At 46.1% G+C, this 25,939-nt stretch overlaps 1 protein-coding gene across 7 annotated transcripts in view; it reads right to left on the reverse strand.

Annotated features, from left to right (window-relative positions):
- Positions 1-25,939, reverse strand: part of LOC142575118 (uncharacterized) — a 171,263-nt gene that overhangs the window by 20,191 nt on the left and 125,133 nt on the right. For 6 of the 7 annotated variants that reach the window (XM_075684120.1, XM_075684116.1, XM_075684121.1 and 3 more), the window contains one exon: positions 7,221-7,276. The exons of the other annotated variant lie outside the window; for it this stretch is intronic. In XM_075684120.1, coding sequence (XP_075540235.1) covers positions 7,221-7,276 — 56 coding nt within the window. The remainder of the gene's footprint in view (positions 1-7,220; positions 7,277-25,939) is intronic. 7 annotated transcript variants of the gene reach the window in all.

Below are 25,939 nucleotides of genomic sequence, written 5' to 3' on the forward strand. Positions count from 1 at the left end.
ACGCTAATCGCCATGTTGATCTGATGTCTAGTTTTTCTTCAAATGGTACTGCCACCGCTAATGATTTTAACTCATTTTTTTCAAAAGTGTCTGGTGTAGCGAGACTTCATCCCGATATTTGCACATTGCAAACTAGTATTTCAGAATCCGCCCTTCTTCCCATGTTTTCGGAACATGACCTCAAATCAATCCTTTTCGGTCTAAAACCAAATAAGTCTCCTCGAATTGATGGTATTTCAATATTAGTGCTGCGCAGAACTTTCGAAGCAATAAATGATGTCCTACTACTCATTTTAAACAATATTATTACCACTGGTATCATTCCCGATAACCTGAAAAATGCGCTGGTCATTCCTCTTTTTAAAAGTGGCGCACGCAACAACATCGAAAACTACCGGCCTATTTCAATCCTTTCATGCATTGGGCAGATATTGGAAAAACATCTGCTCAAGACAATGAGCAGCTTTTTAAGCAAACGTGGCGTGTTATCTCCTAGCCAGTATGGTTTTGTGCCGAATCGGGGTACGCAATTGCTGCTTGAAGATTTTTGCGATACACTAGACTCTGCGTTTGAACACAATCAGATTACTTGTGCTCTGTTTCTAGACGTACGCAAAGCGTTTGACAGCGTCTGCCATAGCATACTGCTAACCAAACTTTCTTTTCTAGGCTTTCGGGGTGCGTTTTTGAGGCTTCTGAAAAACTTCTTATCTCATAGGCACCAACTTGTGTCTATTGAAAAATTTCGTAACAACCTGACCGAAATTAAAGCAGGCGTCCCCCAAGGTTCAATTTTAAGTCAGTTATTATTTAATTTGTATTTTAACGATTTATCTAATGTTGTGAACGTCAAATTATATCAATATGCTGATGACACTGTCCTTGTTTCACACGCTCGAAGTTACACTGACGCCGTCTTCTTTACAAATGGCAACAACAAAAGTGGTGGACTGGTTTCAGAATAATGTAGTCCATATCAATGCGTCCAAAACTCAACTAATCTGTTTCCACAATTCTGTCAAGCAAGTTACCCTATCGTCCCCATTATATTTGCACACATCACATTGCAATCCCTGTTCGTGTGCCCCTGTGCAATACGCTTGTTCAATTAAATACCTTGGTGTCTTTTTTGACAGTGATTTATCCTGGAACTCTCATTTCGCATATATTTGTCAAAAACTTCGCGCAGTGTCTTGTGTTTTGTATAATATAAAATTTTACATGCCATTGTCTGTCCGAAAGCTTGTAGTACATGCCTTATGCTACAGTGTAATCCGGTATGGGATATCTACATATGGTCATGGCGCTCAACATTTGGTAAACCTGGTCAACTCCGTCCTTCGTGGCATTCTGAAGCATGTTGCTTATGATGTCTCCCCCAAATCTGATGTGTTCAAAACTTTGTCTTTACCTGATTTCAATTCTTTGCTGCTAGAAACTGTTATCTTATAACATTTTTGGATAAGTCAGTATAAAATTCCTTATGTGCCTGTTCGTTCCCTCAGACCAAAGACACCCCGCTGTAAGACGAGATATGGTCGAAGACTTCGTAACTATTATGTCCCAGCAATGTTTAATTTACTTCCTCAAAGCATACAAGATGTGAAAACGAAATATGGTCTAAGAAAGGCTCTTAGACACATTAATGAGTGATGGGAAGCCTGTAATGTGTGTGTGTGTTTTTTTTTTCTCGCTGTTGTCTAATAACTAGTTACTGATGGCTCTGTCGCTGTCTGCCAGGCACTGCCGTTAAAGCCCACTGTGGCTTTGGCAAGCCCGATTCTTCCACTGTATGATTCTCAAGTCATCAATAAAGAATTATTATTATTATTATTATTGTTATTATTATTATTATTATTATTATTATTATTATTATTATTATTATTATTATTATTATTATTATTATTATTATTATTATTATTATGCGTGTGTCCAATTCGAAGTCGACATAACATCACCTCATAGAACCGTTCTTGTTGACTGCATGATTTCTACTCGCCAAGCAGGGGTTTAGTCATATATAACTTGCTATTTATGCTCGATTTCCATTCTTGTTGCCAATTTGATGCTAGGGCCTTACGAATCACTCGGATACTGTCTTTGTATGGAAGTGTTATGCGAGTTATACTTGAAGAAAAGAGCGCTACTAAGACGCGGATTAAAATAGGAACATGTACGACGGACTTCCTCTTTCAGTACGCGTCTTCGTAGTGCTCTTTTCTTCAAGCATGCAAAACCAACTCACCCACATCAAGCTTCTGCTGCTTATGTGAGTTATGCTTTTGTGCGCTGCCATGGATGAGCTTCTACCTGCTGCTTCATTCCCTGGTATCCCAACATGGCTTGGGGCCCAGCAGAATCTTATTGTTCCTCCCTATTTCTTATTAAAGACCATGTTTACGATATCGCCAAGCAGGGGCTCAGACACGGAGTTTAAGTTTAGAGCTCTCAAAGCACTTAATGAATTGGCATAAATAATAGCATTCTTCTGCTTGGCGGTAGTAGTTTTCTTAACTGCCACCAATATTGCATAAACTTCGGCGGTAAACACTGAAGAAAAATTATTTATCCGAATGCTATTTTCCCAATTTTTCGTTGATTGCGACACCTACGTATTCTTGCGTTTTAGAGCCGTCAGTGTAAAATTCCGCGTAGTTTTTATATATTTCTTGAACAGCTCGGAACTCTTGCATTATGTGTTCTTGTGGAATGTCTTTTTTCTTTAGATATGTTAGTGTCCAGTCACATAGCTGTGTAAAATTGCACCATGGGGGCAATCTTGGTGGCCTTTCAGCAACTTGCAGGACTTCATGAGGAACATCATAAATCTGACAGTATTGTTCGCGTTGTAAGATAAGTGGCAGAATCATGCTCGGTTTGTTTGTGCAGTGTACCCGTGATTTGCACTGTGTTACGGTGCTGTAGCACATATGTTGTGGTGGTGACCGAATCCTCAGTACATAGGAAAGTGTAAGTAGTGCTCTGCGGTGCTGTAACGAAGGCTCATTGCAGTCAACGTATAAACTTGGGACAGGCGATGTTCTGTAGGCACCACTCGCCAGTCGTAGGCCGAGATTATGAACTAGATCAAGTCGCTTGATGTATGACTGCCTAGCTTCACCTTGGCGGCTAATATCGGCACTGAATCAAATGCATTTTCATATGCTATGAAAGCCACATAGAGAGCATAGGTGCACTTCGCAGATTTCTCAAATACCTGATTGATTACATGCAAGTGATCCATAGTAGAATATCCCTTCCTGAAGCGAGGCTGTTCTCTTGGTTTATTGAAGTGCTGCCCTGATTCTATTGGAACCTATCGTGGTCAATATTTTATACAATACTAAAAGCAAGCTAATGAGCTTATAATTCTTCAATTCTTTAACATGTACCTGCGTACAGATTTCAATAATCTTGGCATATCTCCAGTTCTCTGGCACCCTTAAAGTCGTGAGACATTTCGTATTAAGGGCCGCAAGCTTTTCACGCATGATGTCTCTTCGGGACAACATTCATTTGGGCTAGATGATGCATACTTGAATTACGAAGGAACAGCGCCAACGAAGACGATCACAAGTGGGGAGAACGACACAGGACAAGCGCTGTGTCGTTCTCCGCACTTGTGATCGTCTTCGATGGCGCTGTTCCTTCGTAATTCAAACGTCTCCTCCATCTTTGATTAAATCGACTTTTAGTCAATCGTCTCATGCCACTTGATCTCGTTTCATGTCTTGTGAAGCCCTTCTAACTTCATCGCCATTTATAGAAGTAGCGTTTGTAACGAGTTCATTACTAATTCGAATGGAGATAGCGTGGCTGCTCTAGGTGCTGTAAAGGTCAGTATATAATTCTTCTGCTGCTTTTCTTATATCATCGAAGTTGCTGGTGACATTACCCTGCTTATCTTTCAGTGTATATTTCTTGCCTGATCCTATGCCCCGCTTTCCTCTCACTGATTTCATGCTGCGTCCAATTTCTACTGCTTCCTCCATCTTTCCCGCGTTACAATTCTGAATATTCGTTACTTTCTTCTTGTTGATCAGCTTGACAGTTCAGCGAATTTTATCTGATCTCTTGAGTTCGACAGTTTGACGCTTTGTCATATCATTGGTAGATCTTTCGTTACTTGGGAAGACCTTACCTACTTCTTTCCTCAGTGCCTTGTATCCCACTTCAATTGCTGCCTCTGAAGCCAGCCTAGTGACGGTTTCAGTGATTACCTCTATGTTATCTTCATCTTCCTGTTCTAAAGATACCTGTCTATTTGCGAGAACCAGCCTGAATTGGACTGCTTTTACCCATACTGCGTCTATGTTTGCCTGTTTCCTGTTGAGTAGTCTTACTCTTCGTTTCTTCAAATTGAGAAAAATCCTAGCCGTCACTATCCTAAGGTAACTGCAGTTTACCCTACCAGACACTTCTACATCCTGCACTATGCTGGGATCGGCAGTGAGTAGAAAATCTATCTCATTTCTTGTTTCTCCATTTTAGCTTTTCCAGGTCCACTTCCTGATACTGCGCTTCCTGAAGAAGGCATTATTCGGAGCCCATTCTTTCCTGCGAGTTCTGCCAACATCTCTCCTCGAGTGTTCCTAGAATCCACGCCGTACTTGCCAGTTGCTTGTTCTCCAGCCTGCCTTTTCCCCACTTTTGCATTCAAGTGGCCCATGACTACTGTATACTCAGTTTACACCTTTCTCATCGCTAATTCAACATCTACATAAAACTCCACTACCTTACAGTCAACCTATTAAAAATACTCCAAGCAAAACAGTCATTCGGCTTATCAAGATTCCGTTAATCCGAATGATGCGATATAACTATGACCAGTATCAGCCTACGTTTAACCTTTATAACATAAATGGTTAAGTTCTAACTAGTTAGTCTCCTTAAACACAGAGTGGCTGTAAGCAAGATCAAACTTTCGTTTATTTTATTTTCTATTTCAATACAATGACATATAGAACTTAAAAAACAGGCACATTCAACTCCAGTTGAGTCTATGTAAAGCGAAGCATTATTAGTGTAACTGGCTCGTGAAACATGAGTGTGTGCGCACATGAAGTGTGGTCTTCGAGGTATAAATATTAGTATTGTATCGACAACCAGTAGCGACTGCGATCCACTTATCCCCTCTAGTCGACGTCGGAAAAGGGCCAAGCAGGTCAACGCCTACGCGAAAGAATGGTTCACAGGAAACTTCAATTGGGTGGATTCGGCCGACAGGAGGCAGAGGAGGTTTCTTCCGGCGCTGACACAATTCGCAAATTGCGACAGAACGGCAGAGGCCCGGCCAGAAGAACCGGCGTCGTACGTAGTCGTATGTACGCAAAACTCCAAGGTGTCCCGCCGTCGATGCATCGTGAAGTTGTTCGATAACGAGGGATCGCAGATAACGAAGAAGGCCAAGGAGCAACTCCGAGCCGTAAGGGTTGATATTGCGGCGGTAGAGGATACCGTCATGCAGCACGAACATGCGGTACGTGCCGTCGGTGCTGCCAGATTGCACTCTGGCGATGATGGACTGTAAGGATGCGTCGCGTTGTTGTTCAGCGCGCATGTCGGCCATGTCAATCAAAGCCATCACGCAGGTCACCGGATCATGCGCAACAGGATCGGGAGGATTCACGGGGTGACGCGATAGGCAGTCAGCGTCCTTGTGCAGACGTTCAGATTTATAGTTGACAAATAAACATTCCTGCAGCCGCAAAGCCCACCGACCAAGCCGTCCTGTGGGGTCCCGGAGGGAAGACAGCCAGCAGAGGGCACGGTGGGCTGTAACGGCCGAAAACCTGCGGCAGTACAAATATGGCCAGAACTTGGCGACAGCCCAAACTAAAGTAAAATACTCCCGCTCGGTGATGGAGTAATTTCTTTCGGCAGGTGACAGCAGGCGGCTGGCGTAAGCTATCACGCACTCGGTACCATTCTGCTGTTGGGCGAAAACAGCGCTGATGCCGTGGCCGCTTGCGTCAGTGTGGACTTCGGTCGGTGCAGATAGATCATAGTGGGCAAGTATGGGAGGGGTAGTCAGAAACCCGATGAGAGCGGCGAACGCGTGAGCTGGCTCAGGGCACCATGAGAACGGCGTCTTCTTTAGAAGATCTGTCAAAGGCCGAGCAACGTCGGCGAAGTTTTCGACGAAACGGCGAAAGTAAGAACACAGGCAGACGAAGCCGTGCACGTTAAAAGCAGAACGTGGCACAAGGAAACTGCGTACGGCGCGAAGTTTTTCCGGATCTGGTTGGACACCGGATGCGTCATCAGCATTGGTTTGCCTTTGGGTATCTTCAGACAATTAAGAAATGATCGTAGCCTGTCCTTAGAGCAACTGTTCAATCTGCGCATTAGAAGGCCCTGGGCTTCTTTAAACGTCTCCCCCGCACCCCCCCCTACAGCAAAATAATCAAATAAAAAGCAGCGTTTCTAAACAACATGAACTGCCGTCTCCGAATTACCGTGCGTGGCATTTCGCGATAATAGCACTTCAAAGACAAAAAATACCGAACACTGAGGTGCAACCGGCAATATGGAATGGTACCATCTGCAAATATGGTGCGAAAAACCAAGCTGCGTAAGCAGCAAGAAAAAGATAAGGACCACTGCCATGTCGCCGGTCTCATGCCCCGTTGACAAAGTGCCGCTGCGCTCAATCTGTAGCCGAATACCAGCAGCTGTCCAGCGTCCATTGTTTGCAGTTGAAGAGCGACAAAAAGTCCGATTCCGTCAGTACCGGAAATTTTTGTAAATCCATCGTCGCTGGAAGTAACCACCGCAGAAATGTCTCCACGTCGCCGTTGTACGCCTTCCCGTCGGTGAAATCAGCTGCAGCACACTTTTTCGTGGGTTCGATCACGTCGCAAGCCTGCGTAAACAGCAGGAAAGAGATAAGGACCACTGCCATGTCGCCGGTCCCATGCCCCGTTGACAAAGTGCCGCTGCAGTCAATTTGTAGCTGAATACCAGCAGCTGTATAAGTGCCGCCCAGCGTCCATTGTCGGCACTTGAACAGCGACAAAAAGTCCGATTCCGTCAGTGCCGGGCATTTTCGTAAATCCATCGTCGCTGGAAGTAACCACCGCAGAACTTTCTCCAAGCACACAATTCTTTCTACCACGACAGCGTCGGGATGGTATCAATACTAACACACGTCACTAGGCGAGAGAGATCTTTCGGAGCTGGGCGCGAAATGGAAGCAAAGTAAAGCATAAACTACTTGCCGGCGGTCATGTTCGGCAGGCCAGAAATCATCCCCAGAAGCGTTCCACTCCATGGCCTGCGGAAATAAAACGAAAATTAAAATAACGCAAAGCGAGTGCAGCACAAGTAGAAATGTGCAGAACGAAAGTAGTTGTCCTTGAAATAGTGATTCCGACTACGTGTCTGTGGACATTCATAAGTTGCGAAAATCGCGGCTATTCAAGCAGAATATTCAAGTAAGAAAACGAATAAAGACCAGCGGGAACACGCGAGAGACCAGACGGAGAAGACGACGGGTCTAGCTGGAACTTGCAATTTAAATAATGACACCTGAATTACGAAATATACCTGCCGGCAGGCCACGTGGCGCATGCGCTAACTGCCATCACAAGAGGCCAATTTCTTGATCTGCCTGCAATCAACAGTGGCACTAACAAAATTAATGTCTTTATCAGTGAGGCACAGAGACGTGTCACTAGCGCAAGCGGCGTAACGTCGGACATCGGATTGTTCGTCCTATGAGACGTCTACCACGATCTGATTGTGAGGCACGCCGTAGTGGAGGACTCCGGAAATTTGGACCCGCTCGGATCCTTCAACGTACGCCTAAATCTGAGTGCACGGGTGCTTTCGCATTTCGCCCCCATCGTAACGCGGCGGCCGTGGCCGGGATGGCATCTAAGTATTTCGCCTTAAAAAATAAATACATATTTCAACAATATTTGAAGAGATCGCAATTTTTATTGCAGGAAGAGAAATGCATTGGGTATATTAGAAAGGTGAGACCCGACAACTCCTAAATGAAGTCCCGAGACTTAATGGTTTTATATAGACACAATGAATGTGCAACAAAAAAGTCGCAGTTTCGCTCGAAAGTCGCAGTATTCATAGCGATAGCATGACAACTACACGAAGAAGGGTTCGTGGCTTTATCAGCCGCATAAACCGCAGTAAATATTAATTTACTCATTAAATTACCAAGCATGTTGGCACGCACGAACAGGCAAGCATAAACAGATCTAACCCGAGGAGCACTCGCTGTCACAACGCTGGCGTGATGCGTGAGCGGTGAGAAAAGGCTTGTTGTGGCTGCCTCACTGTGTCTCGGGAACTCGAGATTTCGCGACCTCCACCCACGGCCTGCACGAAGCCCCGAGCCGTCTCGTCTCGCGATTAACATTTGCACCCACCGCAGTCTAGATTCGGCGCGTGTGTCGCGCGTGCGCACAGCGGGGCTAGAGGAGGAGACTCGCGCTCAAGTGCCTCCCCTAACACTCGCTTGGTCACGTGACCTCCAACACACTGCGAACGGGAAGAATGCACGCATCAGGCCACCGTGCTTCTCGGCTCATCCTCTGTATTATTCAATTCCGCATGACAATTAAGCTGCTTCAGTCTGCCGCATAATGCATCGACAGGTTTGAGCAGACTGCCTTACAGAGCGCTCCAAAGGTCTCAGTGAGTGGCTTCCTCGAATTGTTCGCGTTCTATTTACAGGCAACATTTATTTCCTGGGTGAGCGAAACTACATAAAACAAGTGGTGTTCGCATTGTTTGATGCTTAGCTCTCATATTCTATTACATTTACCTCGCAAATCAGGACCATTAATTAGTCTTGATGAATTTGTTTCTTAAAGAGTGCAGATAAGTATACAATTTTTCTTGGTGCTGAGCGATTGTTCCAACGACGCTTTTGGGCGTGCGGTATTTGTACTTGTAGATAATTTTAATGAACACCCGAAGTCATTAGAATTAATAGAAAAGCTACTGCCTACAATACTTTAAGATTACTGGGCCTTAAGCTGTGCCTTTCGAGGCCCCAGTAACCTGTGCTGGTTCATTGAACTGCGAAGTGAAAAAACACTTCAGTACTTTCATTCGGCGCAGCTGAAGTTTGTTAAACGAAGAATTATGAGTATCTGCCTTGTGAACAATCTCAGGACGTCTGGCCACATTTAAAGGGCCCCTGAAACTGTTCGGACGAATTATGTAGACGCGTAGGGTAAAGGCACCGTATAACGTTCGCGCCACAATTTAAGTTGGGCGTGATATTAAGAGAGCTACGGACGATTACTAGTTACCGTCCTCCCTAGCCACGCTTTTTCTCCTAAACACGCTCACCGAGTGATCGGTGCTAAGCTCCGCCTTCACTGGCTCTGCGTCATGACGTGACGTCGTGTCGTCTACTGCCGGTTGTCTTCGAGCCAGCGCGCGAAGCCTCTCGAACCTCTACCGGCTCGCCTGGACGTCGATCCCCTCTGAGAGCTATAAAAGCAGCGTGCATTGCGAAAGTTCTGTGGCAGTGCCGAGTGAGTCCGGTATTCCGGTAACCACAGGCGAGCTGGGCGTTTTGATGGATGTGCGCAGGCGTAAACTAAAGCCTCTGCATACTACTACCGCTGTTGTGAAGCATGGCCTCCTATATATTTTCTGCGTTTGCTTAAAGGCGGCCGTCCACTCCCTCCAGTCGCTTGTCGCCGTTTCCCACGAGGTGGCGCCACCAGCCCTGGGTACCACATGCTTGTACGTCAAAAGGTGTGTTGCGCTTCCACGACTGGAGATTTTTTACGTGTTCTCGTGATGCTGAGGCCTACTGTTATGTTCCTTTTAAAACGTTCGTGAGAATTACTTTGCGACATCTTAAGGATTTAGATCCTGTGCGTATCGTTTTTGATATAAGGCACGCGCTCTGCATTATTATAGTAATATAGTATTATGGTATTTGCAGTAGAAAAAGCCGGGCAATACATGGGGAGAAAGCCGGGAAAGCGTGAAGTGTGCGCGGGGTCCCTCAAGGCAGATGAGGGGACGGATGAGAATGGAGAGGGTATTGAGTCAATCGGCACACATTGTGATGTTGATGCTGGGCTGAAGAAAATGGAGGCTTTCCAGGACGAGATTGTCAAACAGGTTGAAGAGCTCAAAATGAACTAAATAGGGAGCGTGGTGCACGGAAGGTAGTTGAAGACTTCAAGCAGCCGAGGAAAGGCTGAACAGGACCACCTTTGTGAACGAGAATGGTCGTGACAATGGAATGTAGTCCCCCGACGTGACGGGAGAGGGAGTGTCAGCAAAGCACGTGCAATGCGTGCAACGTGAGGAGGAGGCAGCTGGAACGAGCGGCACCTACCTTGAGGCCACCACACACAAAAAGCAGGAGCGTGGGAGGTCATTGCCCCTTGTAGAGTCCGAATCACGCGGAAAATGATAAAGGGAAGCAGGGAGAGGTAAGAGAGTGAAATGGTTTTTATCGGCGGCGACTCAAACCTGGCTAGGTGCTCACAGGCAATTGTGGAGAAGACTTGTGGCTCTGAAATGCGATAAAAGAGTGGCGGTAGGGACATTTCCAGGACGGACACTGGGTTCTGCCATGGAGCTAGCAAAAGCAAAGCTCGCGGAAAATGCCCACGTGCCCAACCTTGTCATAGTAACAAGTGGGCTAAATGACGTTCTAAACAGGAAAGGGACAGGACTAGCCCAGGGCTTGGCGAAGGGGATGGACGACTTGCGCGAAATATCCCCTGAGGTGCAGATCGTGGTGTGCACGGTGCCGGAGATGCCTGTACATGACAGTCCCGTACAAAGAGCCATAGTGGCTACTAATGAGGCGATATGGAAATTGAGTCGATAGAAAGGTTTCGAAATTGTCGAAGTAAACAGGGAAGTGAGGTGTGGTGGCTTTGAAGGAAACGGCATTCACTTCAAATACAGGCTTGCACGAGAACTGGGCTGGCGACTTGCTGGTCGCGCTGTTGCTTTTTTGGGGGCCCAGGGGCGCTCAGGAGGCCAGAGTAGGTAGTAATGAAGAAGGTTCCCTAAAGGAACCTCAGAACAGTATCGGCGTCAGTAATAGAAGATGGAGGAACTCGCCATGCAATCAGCTACATAAACATGCAGGGCGGCAGAAGAAAGGAAAAGCGGGCAGAGATTAAGGAGCAGGTAAAGGGAGCAAATAGGAGTGTATGCGGTTACAGAAACGCACCTTAGAGAGTCTGGGGCTCCTTGCGTTATGTGCACAGGTACGTGCTCCAGGTGCATAGGCGTTACCAAGAAATCCAGCCCGAGTTCGCAATGTTCGCGTCGAAATGTCTTTTTGAGCGTGAGACATAAAATCCAGAATGATTTCCGGCAGAAATTTCGGGGGGGGGCGTTGAAGCCCCATAAGCTCCCCCCCCCCCCCGGCCTCTGCAGTGGCTAAGCCTCTGTTGAGGTCAGTGACACACGCCTGGTCTGGCGAACAGCAGAGAATGCCACCGCGACCAAGCTGCCGTATTTCGTTGATCGGATGGTGGTGGGGTGTCGCCTTCTGAAGTTTTTCCTAAATGAATTTGGGGTTTTTCATTCGAATTGACTCTCCATTCAACGGTACCACGGTCGTAGGTACGTTGGTTAGTCCGCTGCGCTAGAGAAGTTCAATGGGATAATCATGTGGTGCAAGAGAAGCTGACTAGGCAGTGCTTTCCTGGCTGGGAGAAGAAACAGACATCAGTGTGGTTTGCCTAGATAAATCATTGCTCGATATCCGGCCGCTCCCCGAGAGGAACCAGGAAGGGGCCTCTCCAGTGAAACGGTTGGCGGAGTCGCACGGCGAGGATCCGTCGAAGAACCAGGTAGGCCAATCACCGAGAAGGGCTTCCTTGCTTTCGGCATGCTTTGCGCACTTTTTCAGGCACTGCTACTCTTCCAGCCCCTTCGATCTTGTTGTTCCTTAATGAAATGGCGCAGTCACTCTTGTCCTTCATTATCTTCATCAGTTCTCACGCACTTCGGGCTGCCCGACTTCATTGTCTTCTCTCAATGTTTCCTGACCCTGTTCCTCATCACACGTAATATAATAAATCTAATGTTGGATAAACTACACCAGGTTAACCCTTGCTACCTAGAAATTTTGAAGTAAAACGAAGTAAAGACAGGAGAGTTGGAAAGTGAGAGAGAAAGACGAAGATCAGTGAGGACAGGAATAGGCAACTACCAATTTCCCCCGAGTGGGTCAGTCCGGGGTGCCGTATATACGTGAAGCGGAGGCAAAAGGGGTGTGTTACCTCAGCCGAGGGGCCATAGAGCTCCAAACTGTGACCCTCCATCGGCTCAACCTCCCAAGGTGCTCTTCCCATCGGAAACACCTAAGCCGCGCACGGCTAGACGCGGGAGAGTCCAACCATCATGTGCTCGAGTCCGTGGTGTTGCAACACACCAAATCTCTGCTGACGCAGACACCCTTGCGGGGGTAGCAGTGAGTGTGCGTGTGTGTATGTGGGGAGGGGGGAGTAAAATGACAGAAATAGAGGATAAAAAATATTTTGTGGTTTTACATGCCAAAACTGCGATGTGATTACGAGGCACACGGGGGAATCCGGATTAATTTTGACCACCTGGGGTTCATTAAAGTGCACCAAATACACGGTACACGGACGTTTCGACAGCGCCCTAGGGCTTAGCAGCGCAACGCAGAAGTCACAACGCCACCACAGCGGGTATATATTAGAGTAATGAAGATTTATACAACAGAAATACTGGGTGTCAGGATTACCCATAGTTCGCTTGTAGAGTGACTTCATCGAGAGAGTTTTGCCACCCGGCCCGCACACGGGCTCATCAGGTCAGGTAGGGCAGCCGTTTGGCAAGGCCCGACTGATCCGAGTACGTCACACGGCGTTTCGCGAGCTGCCTCGCGCGCGAGAGAGGGACCACGTGGCCATCATGGCATACCAGACCGTGTGCGAAGTCAGCACCATGAGCGTCTTTTTTTGCGTCCCCGTCTTCGGCGCTGTGCTTGTTTTACCGTGAATTACGAACTCTCCCAAATCTCTACCCTTACTAACGCACAATGTACGGCGCCCCAAAAGAATGGTAACCCCACCTTGAACAAACGGCTAAAGTTCGGCCTCAAAGATAACGTCGCCACATGCCTGTACGTAGCCTGAGGTATCATAGAAGCCAGAGCCCATTCGTCAGCGAGAAGGCACGAAAACTTGACTACCTTTCTGGAAACTTTTCTGGTATCAGAAAGTATCACGTCTACACTTGAACTTTCTCTTCTCAGAGACACAACGACTTCTATGAGCTGTTTGCGAAGAATCGACATGACGGACCGCATAGTAGAGTTGAGGCTCTCGGAGTACCTACGACTTTCAGCAGCACGTCTTTTTCAGGATTCGTTCGTTCTTTCGAAGCATAATTGAGAGAGCTGCCATCCAGACGCGCAAGAGCGCAGTTACATTCATTTTCTCCAGATCTGGCCGGCTTTCTTCCAAGCCCAGCAAGAAAATATCTAAACGATAACGTCATGGTGTTAAGAACGGCCCGCTGACGTGCAAGTTTTGCCAGCCGGTTGAGACAGCGGGCGTCAACTTTCTTGGAACGCCACCGTTACGCTCTAGCCTCGTCACCGTTGTGACTAAACGCCATCAGCGGACCAACTATTGTTACCGAACCCACCAACGCCGACCTGTTCTGCTATGAGCGGGGGAGATGCCGCGGGAACATCTACAAAGGCCCCTTCCCAAGCGCCGTCCAAGACGCAAGACAATGGGCACCCGGCCGCGTTGCAGGGGTCAGCTCGGGGAATAAAAGGCACCTTTCTTGACACAAGCCCCGAGTTCTACGAAGTCCGTCTGACGTCGGCTCCGGACCGTGAACCTCGCGCAAGGAAGTGTGTGTGTGAGTGTGTGTGAGTAAACCGTCCTGCAGAGAGGCGACTTGTTTACGATGACTGGACAGCCGTTTCCGTCACCTGGGTGTCGGGGGAGGACCGAGTGTTTATAAACCGCTGTTGTGCGGATGCTCAGGGACTTTTTCAAGCAGTCATGTTAGACTGATGTACTTTCTCTCACAGTCATGCTAGACTGATGAACTGCATGTAGATATTGTAAATAAACCCATACTCCTCGTTCTCGATGAGAAGCAGTCCTTCCCTTCCACAACGTCCTCAGCGTGGATAAGCTGGACGACGGCATGGGCCAGCTACCTTCTAATTCATGCCCGACTCCAATCCTGACAACTGATTACGAGCGATCGGATTTATCCCCAATCCTAACAATGGAAACAACTACATTCGGTGTCTTTGAGCGTGCTCTAAAAATTTTCAAATGCCAATTATGCTCTAAAACCAATATTTAAGACTTTTCATAATTAAATATAACTAATTAGCTAACTAATCGTTCTCCATAAGATAGCCCGAGTAACTCAAGAGAACGAATTTAATATGCCGCTGACCTCCTTCATCTAAGGTCTACCGCTCAATTTTTAAGATTTGGTTCAAGTTACGTAAAGCACGCGGTATATGCATGAGCTCTGACAAGGAGTATTGCGAAAATTGATGCAGGTGATAGAAGGGTGCCGGAAAATTATGTTCCATAACGTGGCTAACATATTTTACACCGTGTTACTAAAACTTACGCTAGAAGACACAGATATAAGAAGAATAACAAATAGACGCGCTTTTATCATGTTGCAGCACTCGTATTTCAGTGACAAATACCAAAGTACAAGACCTGTTCTTGCAATGTCGGAAATAAAGCATTATCTGCGGGTTTACGCACTCTTTTCCTGGACGTATAAAAAAATATAAAGCCTGCTTTGGTACCCGATTTCAGTTTGCTGAGTAGTGAAAAATTCCATGATGATTCATGACAGTTCAGCATAGATTCTGTGTATGGTTTCTTTAATAGGGCAGATGGTTTTGCGTAAATGCTTGGGCAACCCAGAGTACGCAATTTTTTTCACTTGTCCTATGTCTGGTGTGTCATACGTACTGAACTGAAGCAAATTATTTTTGATCACTTCAGTTGACGTCACTTCAAATAATGTTGAATTGTTGCAAAAGTTCTAGTTATTGGCTGTGAACAATTAAATGCTACATTTAAACGCTGACGAAGCTGAGATCATCATGACAAGTGTTCACAACAGCATTGCAACACAGGCTGTTGAACCCCACGTCATGTTTAAAGGCGCGAAAGCTTTGCACGCAAATAAAGAACTCTAATCTAGACGATGCAGGCTAGGCGGTGCGTATACATAGGAAAACAGCGCAAACAGACATCTGAAAAATATGAACACCACAGTGTGTTATTTTTCTTCAGTGGACCTACGCTCGAGATATTGGCAAATTTCGGTGCACCCTGCAGTCAAGGATAAAAGAGCCTTCATACTCAGGATGGATTATTTGAATTTATTGTGATGCTACTTGTGTTGTGCAACGCTCCAGCAACCTTTGAAAGGTTCATGGACGCCATTCTGTGCAGGTTAAAGTGGAACGGCTGCATGCGCTACATTGAAGACATTGTTATTTTCCGACACATTCAGTGAACACAATACGTGTCTTGATATTGTCTGCATAAATCACGTTGGCCTGGTTCTTAACTCCAAGAAATGCTACTTTGATGACTATCAGACCCTTGTGCTGGGTCGTCTTGTCGACAACGATGGTATCCCGACTTATCCCCTCCAGACGGGAGCTATTGAGGCATTCAGTGCACCGCAGTCAGTGAAGCAAATTCGTAGTTTCCCGGTTCATTTTACTTGCGCCGATTTATTCCTACTTTTTGCTGACGTTGCCTAGTCTTTCACAAGTCTTCTACACAAAGACGCACGGTTTGAGTGTAGACCTGAGTGCGATTCTGCATTTGGTCAAATGAGACACAAAGAAAAAAATTAGAAGACAGGAAAGGCAGGGAGGTTAAGCAGACGCACGTCCGGTTTGCTACCCTGCACTGGGGAAGGGGATATGGGGATGAAGAGAGAGAGAGAGAGCACAGTTTCGCGCACGGTGGAAGGTTCGCACCTAGTCTACACACGGTTCCCAAGACCTGTCCACTTGACGTATTTCAAGAGCGCCTTAGTGGCGTTCTGTGCCATCGACGCGAACGGCCAGGGTCCAAGGATCTTCCTTACAGAAAATGGTCTAGAGTCCAGCTGGTTCAGTGCTGTCCGGAGAATTTCGCGCTCGACGTCGTATTGGGGATGGATACATAGGATGTGTTCAGTCGTTTCTGTGGTTCCGCAAGAGTCGCACATGGGCGTATCCACCACTTCAATGCGGAACGAGCAGGCCTTCGTAAATGCCACCCCGAGCCAGCGGCGGCACAATACGGTCGCCTCACAGCGGGAAATTTCTGATAGCCTTTGTAGCTTTAAGGATGGATCAAGCCTATGAAGATGACACTTCGGGACGTTGGGAGAAGACCGGTATTTGTGGGTCATAGCTTTAGCCACAATACGAAGCTGTCTTGCAGCGTCTGTTCTTGATAAGGGGATTGGAACTGGTCGGGCATTCAGATGGGCAGACAGGGCGGCTTCGTCTGCGAGGTCATTACCAGCAATGCCGGTATGTCCAAGTAGCCAGTGGAATATAAGTTCATGCCCTTTAGCGATATCTTGATGGTGATCTTCTCTTATTTCATGTCAGCTGCTCATGAGTCCATGATATATGGCAAAATGCAGACTCTGAAGTGCTGCCTTAGAGTCGTAAAAATGACCCGTTGCTGAGGTATCTCTTGCAGAAGATATCTTACAGCAGCACGCAGGGAAGCAAGCTCTGCCACCGTTGATGTCATGTGGGACAGTTTGAATTTGATTGTGCTTTTCGTAGCCGGAATGAAAAGGGCACCTGAAGGGCTGGTAGGTGAGACCGAACCATCAGTATAGATGTGTATTCGGTCCCCGTATGTGTCACTGGTTAATAGCAGCGTCCTCTGTTTCAGAGCTCTTCTTGGGTGATTGGCCTTCTTTACACCCGGAATACTTAGGCGCACCTGACGCTGTTGGAGACACCACAAGGGAAATGAAGGCCTTGCTGGTGGTATGTATCCTAATAGAAGACAATCTGTATGGGTAATTATACCTTCAGAAAACGTTGCACGCGGTCTCTTCGATGGCAAGAACGCCAAGTGATGATCAGGAACACGGGCAAGATGACGGATATGCGTCCTGAGACAATACACAGCAACGTCGGTTTGGATGGAAAGACCTTTGGCAAGCACCATTGTTGCAGCTGCTGATGCACAGCAAGGAAATTTTAAACACATGCGCAATGCTTGGCCCTGTAAGCTCTCCAATGAGCGAATATTTGATTTGCACGTACTGGACAACACTGGAAGGCTGTTGTGTAAATAGCATAGGAATAGAGCTCTGTACAACTGAAGCATGGATCGTACAGATGTGCCCCATGTTTTCCCGCACATGAATCTCAGTACCTAAGCAATCGACAAGTTTTTTTCTTCAGGTACGTGCAGTGAGGGCTCCAGGAAAGATTCCGATTGATTATTACACCCAAGAATGTATGGGTCCTTCCATAGGTGATAGTGTGTCCATTATTGGAGACTGGGTATGTTGTCATAGGTTTACGTGTGAATGCAATCAATGCACATTTCTGGGTCGATACAGTCAACCTTTGTGTTTGCAGGTATGCTGATGTCAAAGTTGCTGCCCGCTGCAATCGCGTGCGAACCTGAAGGCGAGCCATCGCAGACGTCGAAAGGCAGATGTCATCTGCGTATATAGAGAGCTAGATTGTTTTAGGTAAAACTTCAACTAGTCCAATGAGTGTTCCTTCTGACCTCCCGACCTATCCTTCACCACACCAATCCTAATGCACAACAGATACCCCCACAGATGCTGCGTGTGTCTACGTGCCGTCCTGGTCCAACGCTATGACAACCGTCAGCGCGCGATTGCTTATGCAAGCCGCTCATTAAAAAAATCTGGAAGCAATTACACCCTGACAGAGCAAGAATGCCTTGCTGTAATCTATACGGTTCAGCGATTTTGCTCTTACTTGTACAGACGCCTATTCGTGGTCGTCAAAGACCACCATTCCCTGTTCTTGCTCATGAACCACCGGGACCCTGGTGGCAGCCCTGCGCGCTGGGCTCTGAGGTTACATTGGCACCCGCTTTTCCTGATATCGATGTCTTCAAAGCCGAACAACGGCAGACACCCAATTGGATCCACTATTCACTAAGGCCCGTTCTGTAGTAACGAGAGGCTACTGCGTTCGTGACGGGCTCCTGTACAAAAATTACTCAAGCACGGGTGCACGCTTCCTTCTATAGAGGTGCCGGAGCGTCTTTGGCCAACGATCTATCGGGCTATGCGCGACGGCCTTATACATGCGGTCACTCAGGCACTGTGCGGACCGCAAGTATAGCTTTAGGGCCGATTTACGCTCGACCCGCCTATCACCGCAAGCCGCACCGCACGCGGGCGGCTCGTGAAAAGCGGGCGGTCGTCCCAATCGGTCGCAAAATTGCGTTTACGCTGAAACCGCATAGTGCGGTGCGGTTCGCATGCGCCCTCTGGTTGTCCAAATAGATGACCAGCGACTGGCATTATGCAACAGCGAGTTGGTATCCTCGTGTGCTGGCGACCAGCAAAATTTTGCACCGTGGTCTGTTGAAAGCTGGCAAACTTTCGGCAGTGCGCAGGGCAAAGCTGTTCGAAGTCGACAACTATCGCCAACAGCAGACGACACCGGCACATTTTTGTCGACGTAGGTTGAAGCTTCCGCGTCATGGCGAAAACGCGACTCTTGCACTGTCACATTCTGTGCTGCATGTGTTCCGTTGACGTGGTGACCCACCTATGGAACATTGTGTAGTCGTCTTACCTGTGCCGCTTTCTTTGTTTATTGCTACCACATAATGTTGCGACAACATACATCACTATGTGCTCGGTTGTGTTTATGTGCTCGGTTGTGGCGCATTTTTTGTAGCTGTGCTAGCGAAAGCTTGTGTTGTGTACAAGCAACGCACCGCCGCTCCTCGGCTGGACGAAGCACCAGCGCGGAAGAAACAGAAAGCGACCCCATCCCGAGTCGAGTTCCGAGAATCCTCCGTCGCCCTCAGCATCTCGGCCACCGGGCAGGGACCGAGAGTTGGCCACCTCGAACACATCCAGCTCTCGTCTGCGTCTTTTGTAGAAAGTAAACTGTCTGTTTTCTGCCACCAGCCGATGCGCATTTCTTCCACGGACGGGGCCAGACCCCGTATGTAACACTGGCGACGAGGCAGGCTTTGCGAAGCGGATAAGTTTTCGAAGTTAAGGCCATAGCTACAGGACGAATGCACGGCGCTGTCGAGCCTTTCTCGGGCAAATCTTGGGAATCATGAATCCAGCGCCTCGACTTTTACTTCGTGGTGAGCGACGTCAGCAACGAAGCGAAGAAGCGGGCACTTCTCCTTACGCTTTGTGGAGCGGACACTTTCGAACACTGTGTGCGCGCTGATTGCGCCGAAGATTCCGGGAGAAGTCAACTTCAATGATTTAGTGGCACTACTCAGGTGGCACTTTGACGCCAGGACATCCAAGCTTTACAGCCGGTACGTATTTTAGAGAACCGACCAACGGGCAGACGAGTCGATCAGTAGCTACGCTGCGGCCTTCAGAACCTTGACAGCCGACTGCTACTTTGGAGCGCTGCCTTCGGCTACAATACAGACGACGTCACCTGACACCCAAACGACCGCTTCAGCTGCGAACCCAACTATGCCGCTCCAAGATGTGATGCTCCGGGACAGGTTCTTCCGCGGCATCTGGGATGACCATCTTCCGCAGAGACTGTTCGCAGAAAAAGGCCTGCTCTCGATTTAGCCCTATTCGCGGAAAGTGCGTCAAGGCATCAGCGAGGAATCAAGGGAGTGGCAAATTCAGGGGAAATTAACTGGACGTCGCAAATCAAGCCAGGAGGCAAGCATATGTCAGCACGACATTGCTGTCGATGCGACAGCTTGCACGACCCTGAAACATGCAAATTCAAGACAGCCTAGTGCCATTTGTGCTCCAAGAAAGGTCACGTCGAGCGTGCCTGCATCTCAAAGAAAAAGAAAAAAACACGAACCACGCTCAGACAACATGCAGCAACGGGCACACAGTGTCAACTAACTACCTGTCAGTGAGTCCTGCTGCAAGCTGCACACAGTGAGTATACGTACACACTGCCCTAAGTTCCTCGTGAACTTGAGAGTGGAGGGAAAGCCAGTGCAGTTTGAGGTGGACACGGGTGCGGCATGCTCCTTGGTAAGCGAGGACCCGGACTACAGAACGTGGAAGAAAAACACTCCGTCGCTTTCAAGCGAGCCGCTCGATTTGCGCACATGGTCATGTGAAGAATTACGCGTCTCATGCTCCGCACAAGTACGCGTGAGGTTGAGATCAAAGGACTATCTGCTGCCGTTGTTGGTTATGAAGGGCACCGGGTGCACTTCGGAGCGATCCAGGCAGCAAGTAGCGCCTGCCATGTACTAAACCCGGACCTTGCATCTTTGCAGGCAGCGTTTCCCAGTGAGCGAATCGACACGGATCTAGCGTCGCCGTGCCTGCTGAAACCTCTTCGGGCGGCGCAGCGGAGAGGGATATCTACGAAAGATTGCTTAGAAAGTGCGTGATAACCAAATGCGTGACTTAACTGGCGGCCTTCGACGGACCTACCGCCCAAACGGCTGATCACGCTGTCACCACAGCGGCTAATGCGCGCAACGGCTATTCTGGCAAACGACGCACCTTGGCTCTGCTATAAAAGCCCAGTTTGGGCGGAGCCAACATTACTTCAGAGCGAACCAGGCAGCAAGCAGCACCCGCCATGTACTAAACACGGACCTTGCATATTTGCAGGTACGTAAGCATTCAAACATTTATCTCAAGTTCAACTTATATCTGCTGGATCGCTCTGCATTGTTGCTCAGTTGCAGTAAACTTGTAATGGGTGAAAAGCCACTGAAATCACTTGGACAGGTTCTTGCGGAAAAACCGCAGGGCACCGTTAAGGAACTAGCTAAAGTCTCGCTTGACATGACCTCAAAGCTAGAAAGCATCACAAGCATCATCGTCGACACAAAAAGCTCAGTAGAAGACAATAAACAGTCTCAGAGGGGCATGCAGGACATCAAGATATCCATGGATGTAATGAATAGGACATTTGAGTAACTCAGGACTGATGTGCACAACGCCCACCGTGAACTATCAGAAGTGAAACACCAGCAAGCTAGCATTATTGGCGATGTGCGCCAGTTACAGGGGGAAGTAAGAGAAATGCGACAGGAAATAATCGAGCTCAAGCAATACAGTCGCCAGAACAACTTGGAAATAAGAAGTGTTCCTGTGTCGGCAGACGAACCGTTGCCAGACATGATGCAAAAATTAGCGACTTGCTTGAAGATGGAACTTCGTACTGAAGTTATATATGCCACCATCTTATGGCAATTTATATAAGGAGAGGTATAGCAATTTTTATAAAGGAGAGTGTACAGTATGAAGTGCTGAGCGACCTGGCTAGATGCGATCACGTTATTGAAAGCCTGTTTGTCAAAGTGTCGAACGTCACTGTTGGCGCGATCTACAGACCGCCCGCAGGCAAATCGGTGGAATTTATCGACTTCATCGACAATGCTCTTCGCACTTTACAGAATAACAAAATCATTTAGGCTTCTTGGTGACGTCGATATAGACACAATATCAGATAGTCCATGCGCAAGGGGCTTTTATGACATACTAAATTCCTGTGCCTGTTCTAATCTGACATCACTGCCAACCAGGGTCACAGCAGATACTGCCATGTGTCTTCATGTGTGTGTCACCAAAATGGATGATGCAAATGTTACGGCTGGTGTTCTCAGATATGACATCAGCGACCATTTGCCAGTTTTCTGCTTGGGCTTTCCTTCCGAGAAAAATTATGTTTTTCCTCAAGAAAAAATTTTGTATCGAGCAATAACTGATGAAACCATGATGACGCTTCATAACTATATAGCAGAAGAGAACTGGGATGATGTGTTCAAGCAACGCAACGCCACACTGGCTGACCAGGTCTTTTTGATGAAATTTCAGCATTGGTACGATTTGGCCTTTCCACTGCGAGAAAGTGCCCAGAAAAGTAAACGGATTAGAAAACCATGGGTTCTTAGTGAGCTGTACAGAAGAATAAAAGAGAAAAACCGAAAATTTCAACAGTTTCTTAAAACCCAAGACCCATGCGCACTGAATGAATACAAACAACTGAGAAACAAATTGAACTCCGATCTAAAATACGCAAAGTCCAGTTATTTCCAAACTAAATTCCAGGACGTTCAAAATGACAGCAAAAATATATGGGAGCTCCTAAACAACATATTAGCAAGAAAACAAGCTGACTGTGGTGTGAAAGAAATGTGCATTGACAATGTGCTTCTAACTGGGAACAATTTAGTAGAAGCAATGAAACGGTATTTCGTCAAAGTAGGTGTTTATTCAGGACGGCGTGGCACTTCCAGTGACTGCGTACATATAAATAGCTTGATGGAGTCAATCATGCTTGCCCCTACAATGTCTCATGAAATTGAAACAATAATGGGAAATCCAAAAAACCAAGTCGCTTGTGGTGACGACGGGATAAAAGTTTTGCCTATTAAGCATGTGGTATGCTTGATAAGCCCCATGTTATCGCATATCATAAATCAGGTGCTTCTTAGCGGAGATTCTCCCGATTAATTGAAGATCGCAAAAGTTACACCTGTCAAGAAAGGCGGTGGCGAGACCAACATTAATAATTGCAGGCCCATTTCAGTTCTGACAGTGTTTTCAAAGGTATTTGAATACGTCATCAATCACAGGCTAAGCGGTTTCTTTATTAAGCACCGAGTAATAACAGAAGCTCAGTACGGCTTTTAAGCAAACAAATCAGCAGAGATTTTTCTCGTTGACAAAGAATAAGATAATTAAAAATATAGAAAAAAAATTGCTCACTCTTGGCTTATTTATAGATTTCAGCAAAGCCTTCGACACTGTTCACGATAATATTTTGTTAAGAAAATTAGAAAAATATGGTATTAGAGGAGTGGCAATAAAACTAATCCGGAGTTAACTAAAGAAACGTTATCAATATGTACCTGTTAACAATTGGTCCTCCAGCAAACTCGAAGTACAACAGGGCGTTCCCGAGGGCTCTATTCTGGGACCCTTAATCTTTCTTATCTATATAAATGATATTATAGCAATACATGGATCTCCGCAATTCATAATTTATGCAGACGATACTAATGTTCTTTTCACCAGAGAAACCATGCAACCTTTAGAGATGTCTGTTAATGACTACTTATCACAGTTATCTGCATGGCTTCAAAGAAACCCGCTAGAGTTTATATATAAATAAAACAAAGCACGTCATTTTTAAGCCAATTAATAAACATGACTGCTACCCGGTTAACATTAGATTTGAAGGACGCTTGCTGGAACAGGTTACTGAACAAAAGTTTTTAGGTGTCTGGTTTAACCACAAACCCTCGTAGAATACTCACGTTATTCAACTAAAATCAAGCCTTTCTCGCACCATTCGGTGCATTTACAAACTACATCTAATACCCAAACGTTTAAAGCAGGCACTATACTATTCACTGGTTTACTCAAGAATGAGCTATGGAATCTTGACTTGGGGAACAGCAACAGCTACTAAATACTACAAACTTAATGTATTATAAAAGCAAATTTTGCGCATACTGGAAAATTTTAAAGGCAACAAGCAGTTATTGAGAACACAGCCGTTATTTACCAAATATAACATGTTGAAGGCTGACTAGGTGTACTACTTTAAGCTATTGCAATGGATCAATAAATACAAGTTACATACTTCCGCAGTGTCCAGCTCCCAAGTTCATACAGTACCCGAAACCCAAAACGAAAAATGCCGCAAGTTAGAACCAACTATGGAAGGCAAGCATTATCTTATCAAATAACCAATGCTCTAAACAGAAGAGATATGCAAGTAGACTATAATAAAGGTGTGCATACATTTAAGAAATACTGTAGGAAATTTCTTGTGAACAGTCACATTGTGTTTTCAGTATTGTAAATTACCTCAAAAAGTGAGCTTTTTTCTCCCTTGACATGCTCCTCTCAGCTACTGCAATTTTGACACACGGCTGTGAAATTGTGCTTGGTTTCTGTGTCTTGGTTTTTGTGACGAGTGCCGCTATGAATGATGTTGTTGAACGTGCTGACTGGTAACTGAATTGCTCTGTTCTGTATTTATGTTGAAGACATTACGTTGCAGAAAGAAAGAAAGAAAGAAAGAAAGAAAGAAAGAAAGAAAGAAAGAAAGAAAGAAAGAAAGAAAGAAAGGAATCGCTCTAGTGCATCGAGTTCCGACCAAAAATAAGGCTCAACAGAAGATTTTGGTAAGATTTACCTCCACTGCAGTCCGAGACAAAATGATAAACAATGCCAAGAAAGAGATTGTCTACATCTGCCCTTCGCTTCCAAAACAATGAGCCCATATTCATTAACGAACACCTCTGCCAAGAGAATAAGATTTTTCTGGCAAAAGCTCGCCAAGCGAGAAGACAGGAAAATTGGAAGTATGTTTGGGTATCGCAGGCCAAAATTCTAATGCGGAAAACCGAGAATTCTCATGTACTGCACATCATTTCCGAAGAAGATATGAAAAAGGTAGTTTAGGAGCCTCTTGAGTTAATTCTTGTTTGCCACACCAATCATGGCGTTTTCAATCCGTGAAGTTGAACGAGAATTCCACAAAACCCAGTGTATGTCGATACTTCACTATAACGTTCGAAGTTTTCGTAGAAACAAAGCTATATTGTGTTCCTTTTGGCACAGCATAATTTTACTTTTGGTGTAATTGGCTTAACGGAAACTTGGCTAAGAGAAGGTGAGCACATCTCCATTCCGGGATACAGTCTTGTAAGTAATCCCAGGAATGCAGTATCGCGTGGCGGTGGAGTGGCTCTACTAATCAAACAGACGGCACCCTTTAGGATTGTCACCGATACTGAAATTAGTAATAGTACGGTTGAATCTCTCTTTGTCTTTTAGATTCACGCATATTTGTTGGTACAATATACCGGCCACCAAGCTCGAGTCTCCCCGCTTTATATCAATCGTTGGAATTTATCCTTTCCACCCTAAGTACTAAGAGCTATGGTACAATCACAGTTGTTGGCGACTTTAACACTGATATTAGCAAAGACATGAATTGTGAATACTCGCACCTACTGGAGTCATACAGTTTTAAGAATACAATCCATAAACCTACCAGATTGTCACCAAGTGCATCTGCAACCATAGACCATGTATTGTGCAACAGTAATAACATACATTCTGGCGTATACGATACGAGTCTCACTGACCACTGCCCTATTTTTGCGTTATTACACAGCGCAAGTAATACCATTGTAAACAACACCATCCTGACATATCGCAGGATTAATTACAAAAAACTGCGGCAAGAGATCAAGGAAAAGGAAAAGAAGAATTTAGCAGTGACACTCATATCGAAGGAAAAGGAATCAAGGAAAAGGAAAAGATGAATTTAGCAGTGACACTCATATCGAATGCGCAAACTCTGGAAATGCATTAACACACATGATATCTCAGTGTACCACATATAAACAAAACAAATACGAGGAACGTTGTGCCCGTGGTTGAATAACACCATACTTACAGCAATAAAAGAAAATTACTGTTGGTACCAAAAATGGAAAAACAGACATAACACTTACTATTTGCAAAATTTTCGAATATCTCGTAACCACGTAGTAGCTCTTATCCGGAGGCGGAAAAAAGAATACAACGTTTTATTCATACAAGCACAAGGCAATACAAAAAAAAATGTGGGAAATTATAAAAGGGGTAAACGAGAACCCAAATAAAAAACCGATCATTCCTGAACATGTCGATGCCAAGTGCGTCGACACTTATAATGCGTACTTTACTAGCATTGGCCCAAAGCTAGGTGAGCGTATTCTAGTTACGGAAA

This window comes from Dermacentor variabilis, chromosome 3 (assembly GCF_050947875.1).
Source record: "Dermacentor variabilis isolate Ectoservices chromosome 3, ASM5094787v1, whole genome shotgun sequence".
In the NCBI taxonomy this organism is placed as follows: Eukaryota; Metazoa; Arthropoda; class Arachnida; order Ixodida; family Ixodidae; genus Dermacentor; species Dermacentor variabilis.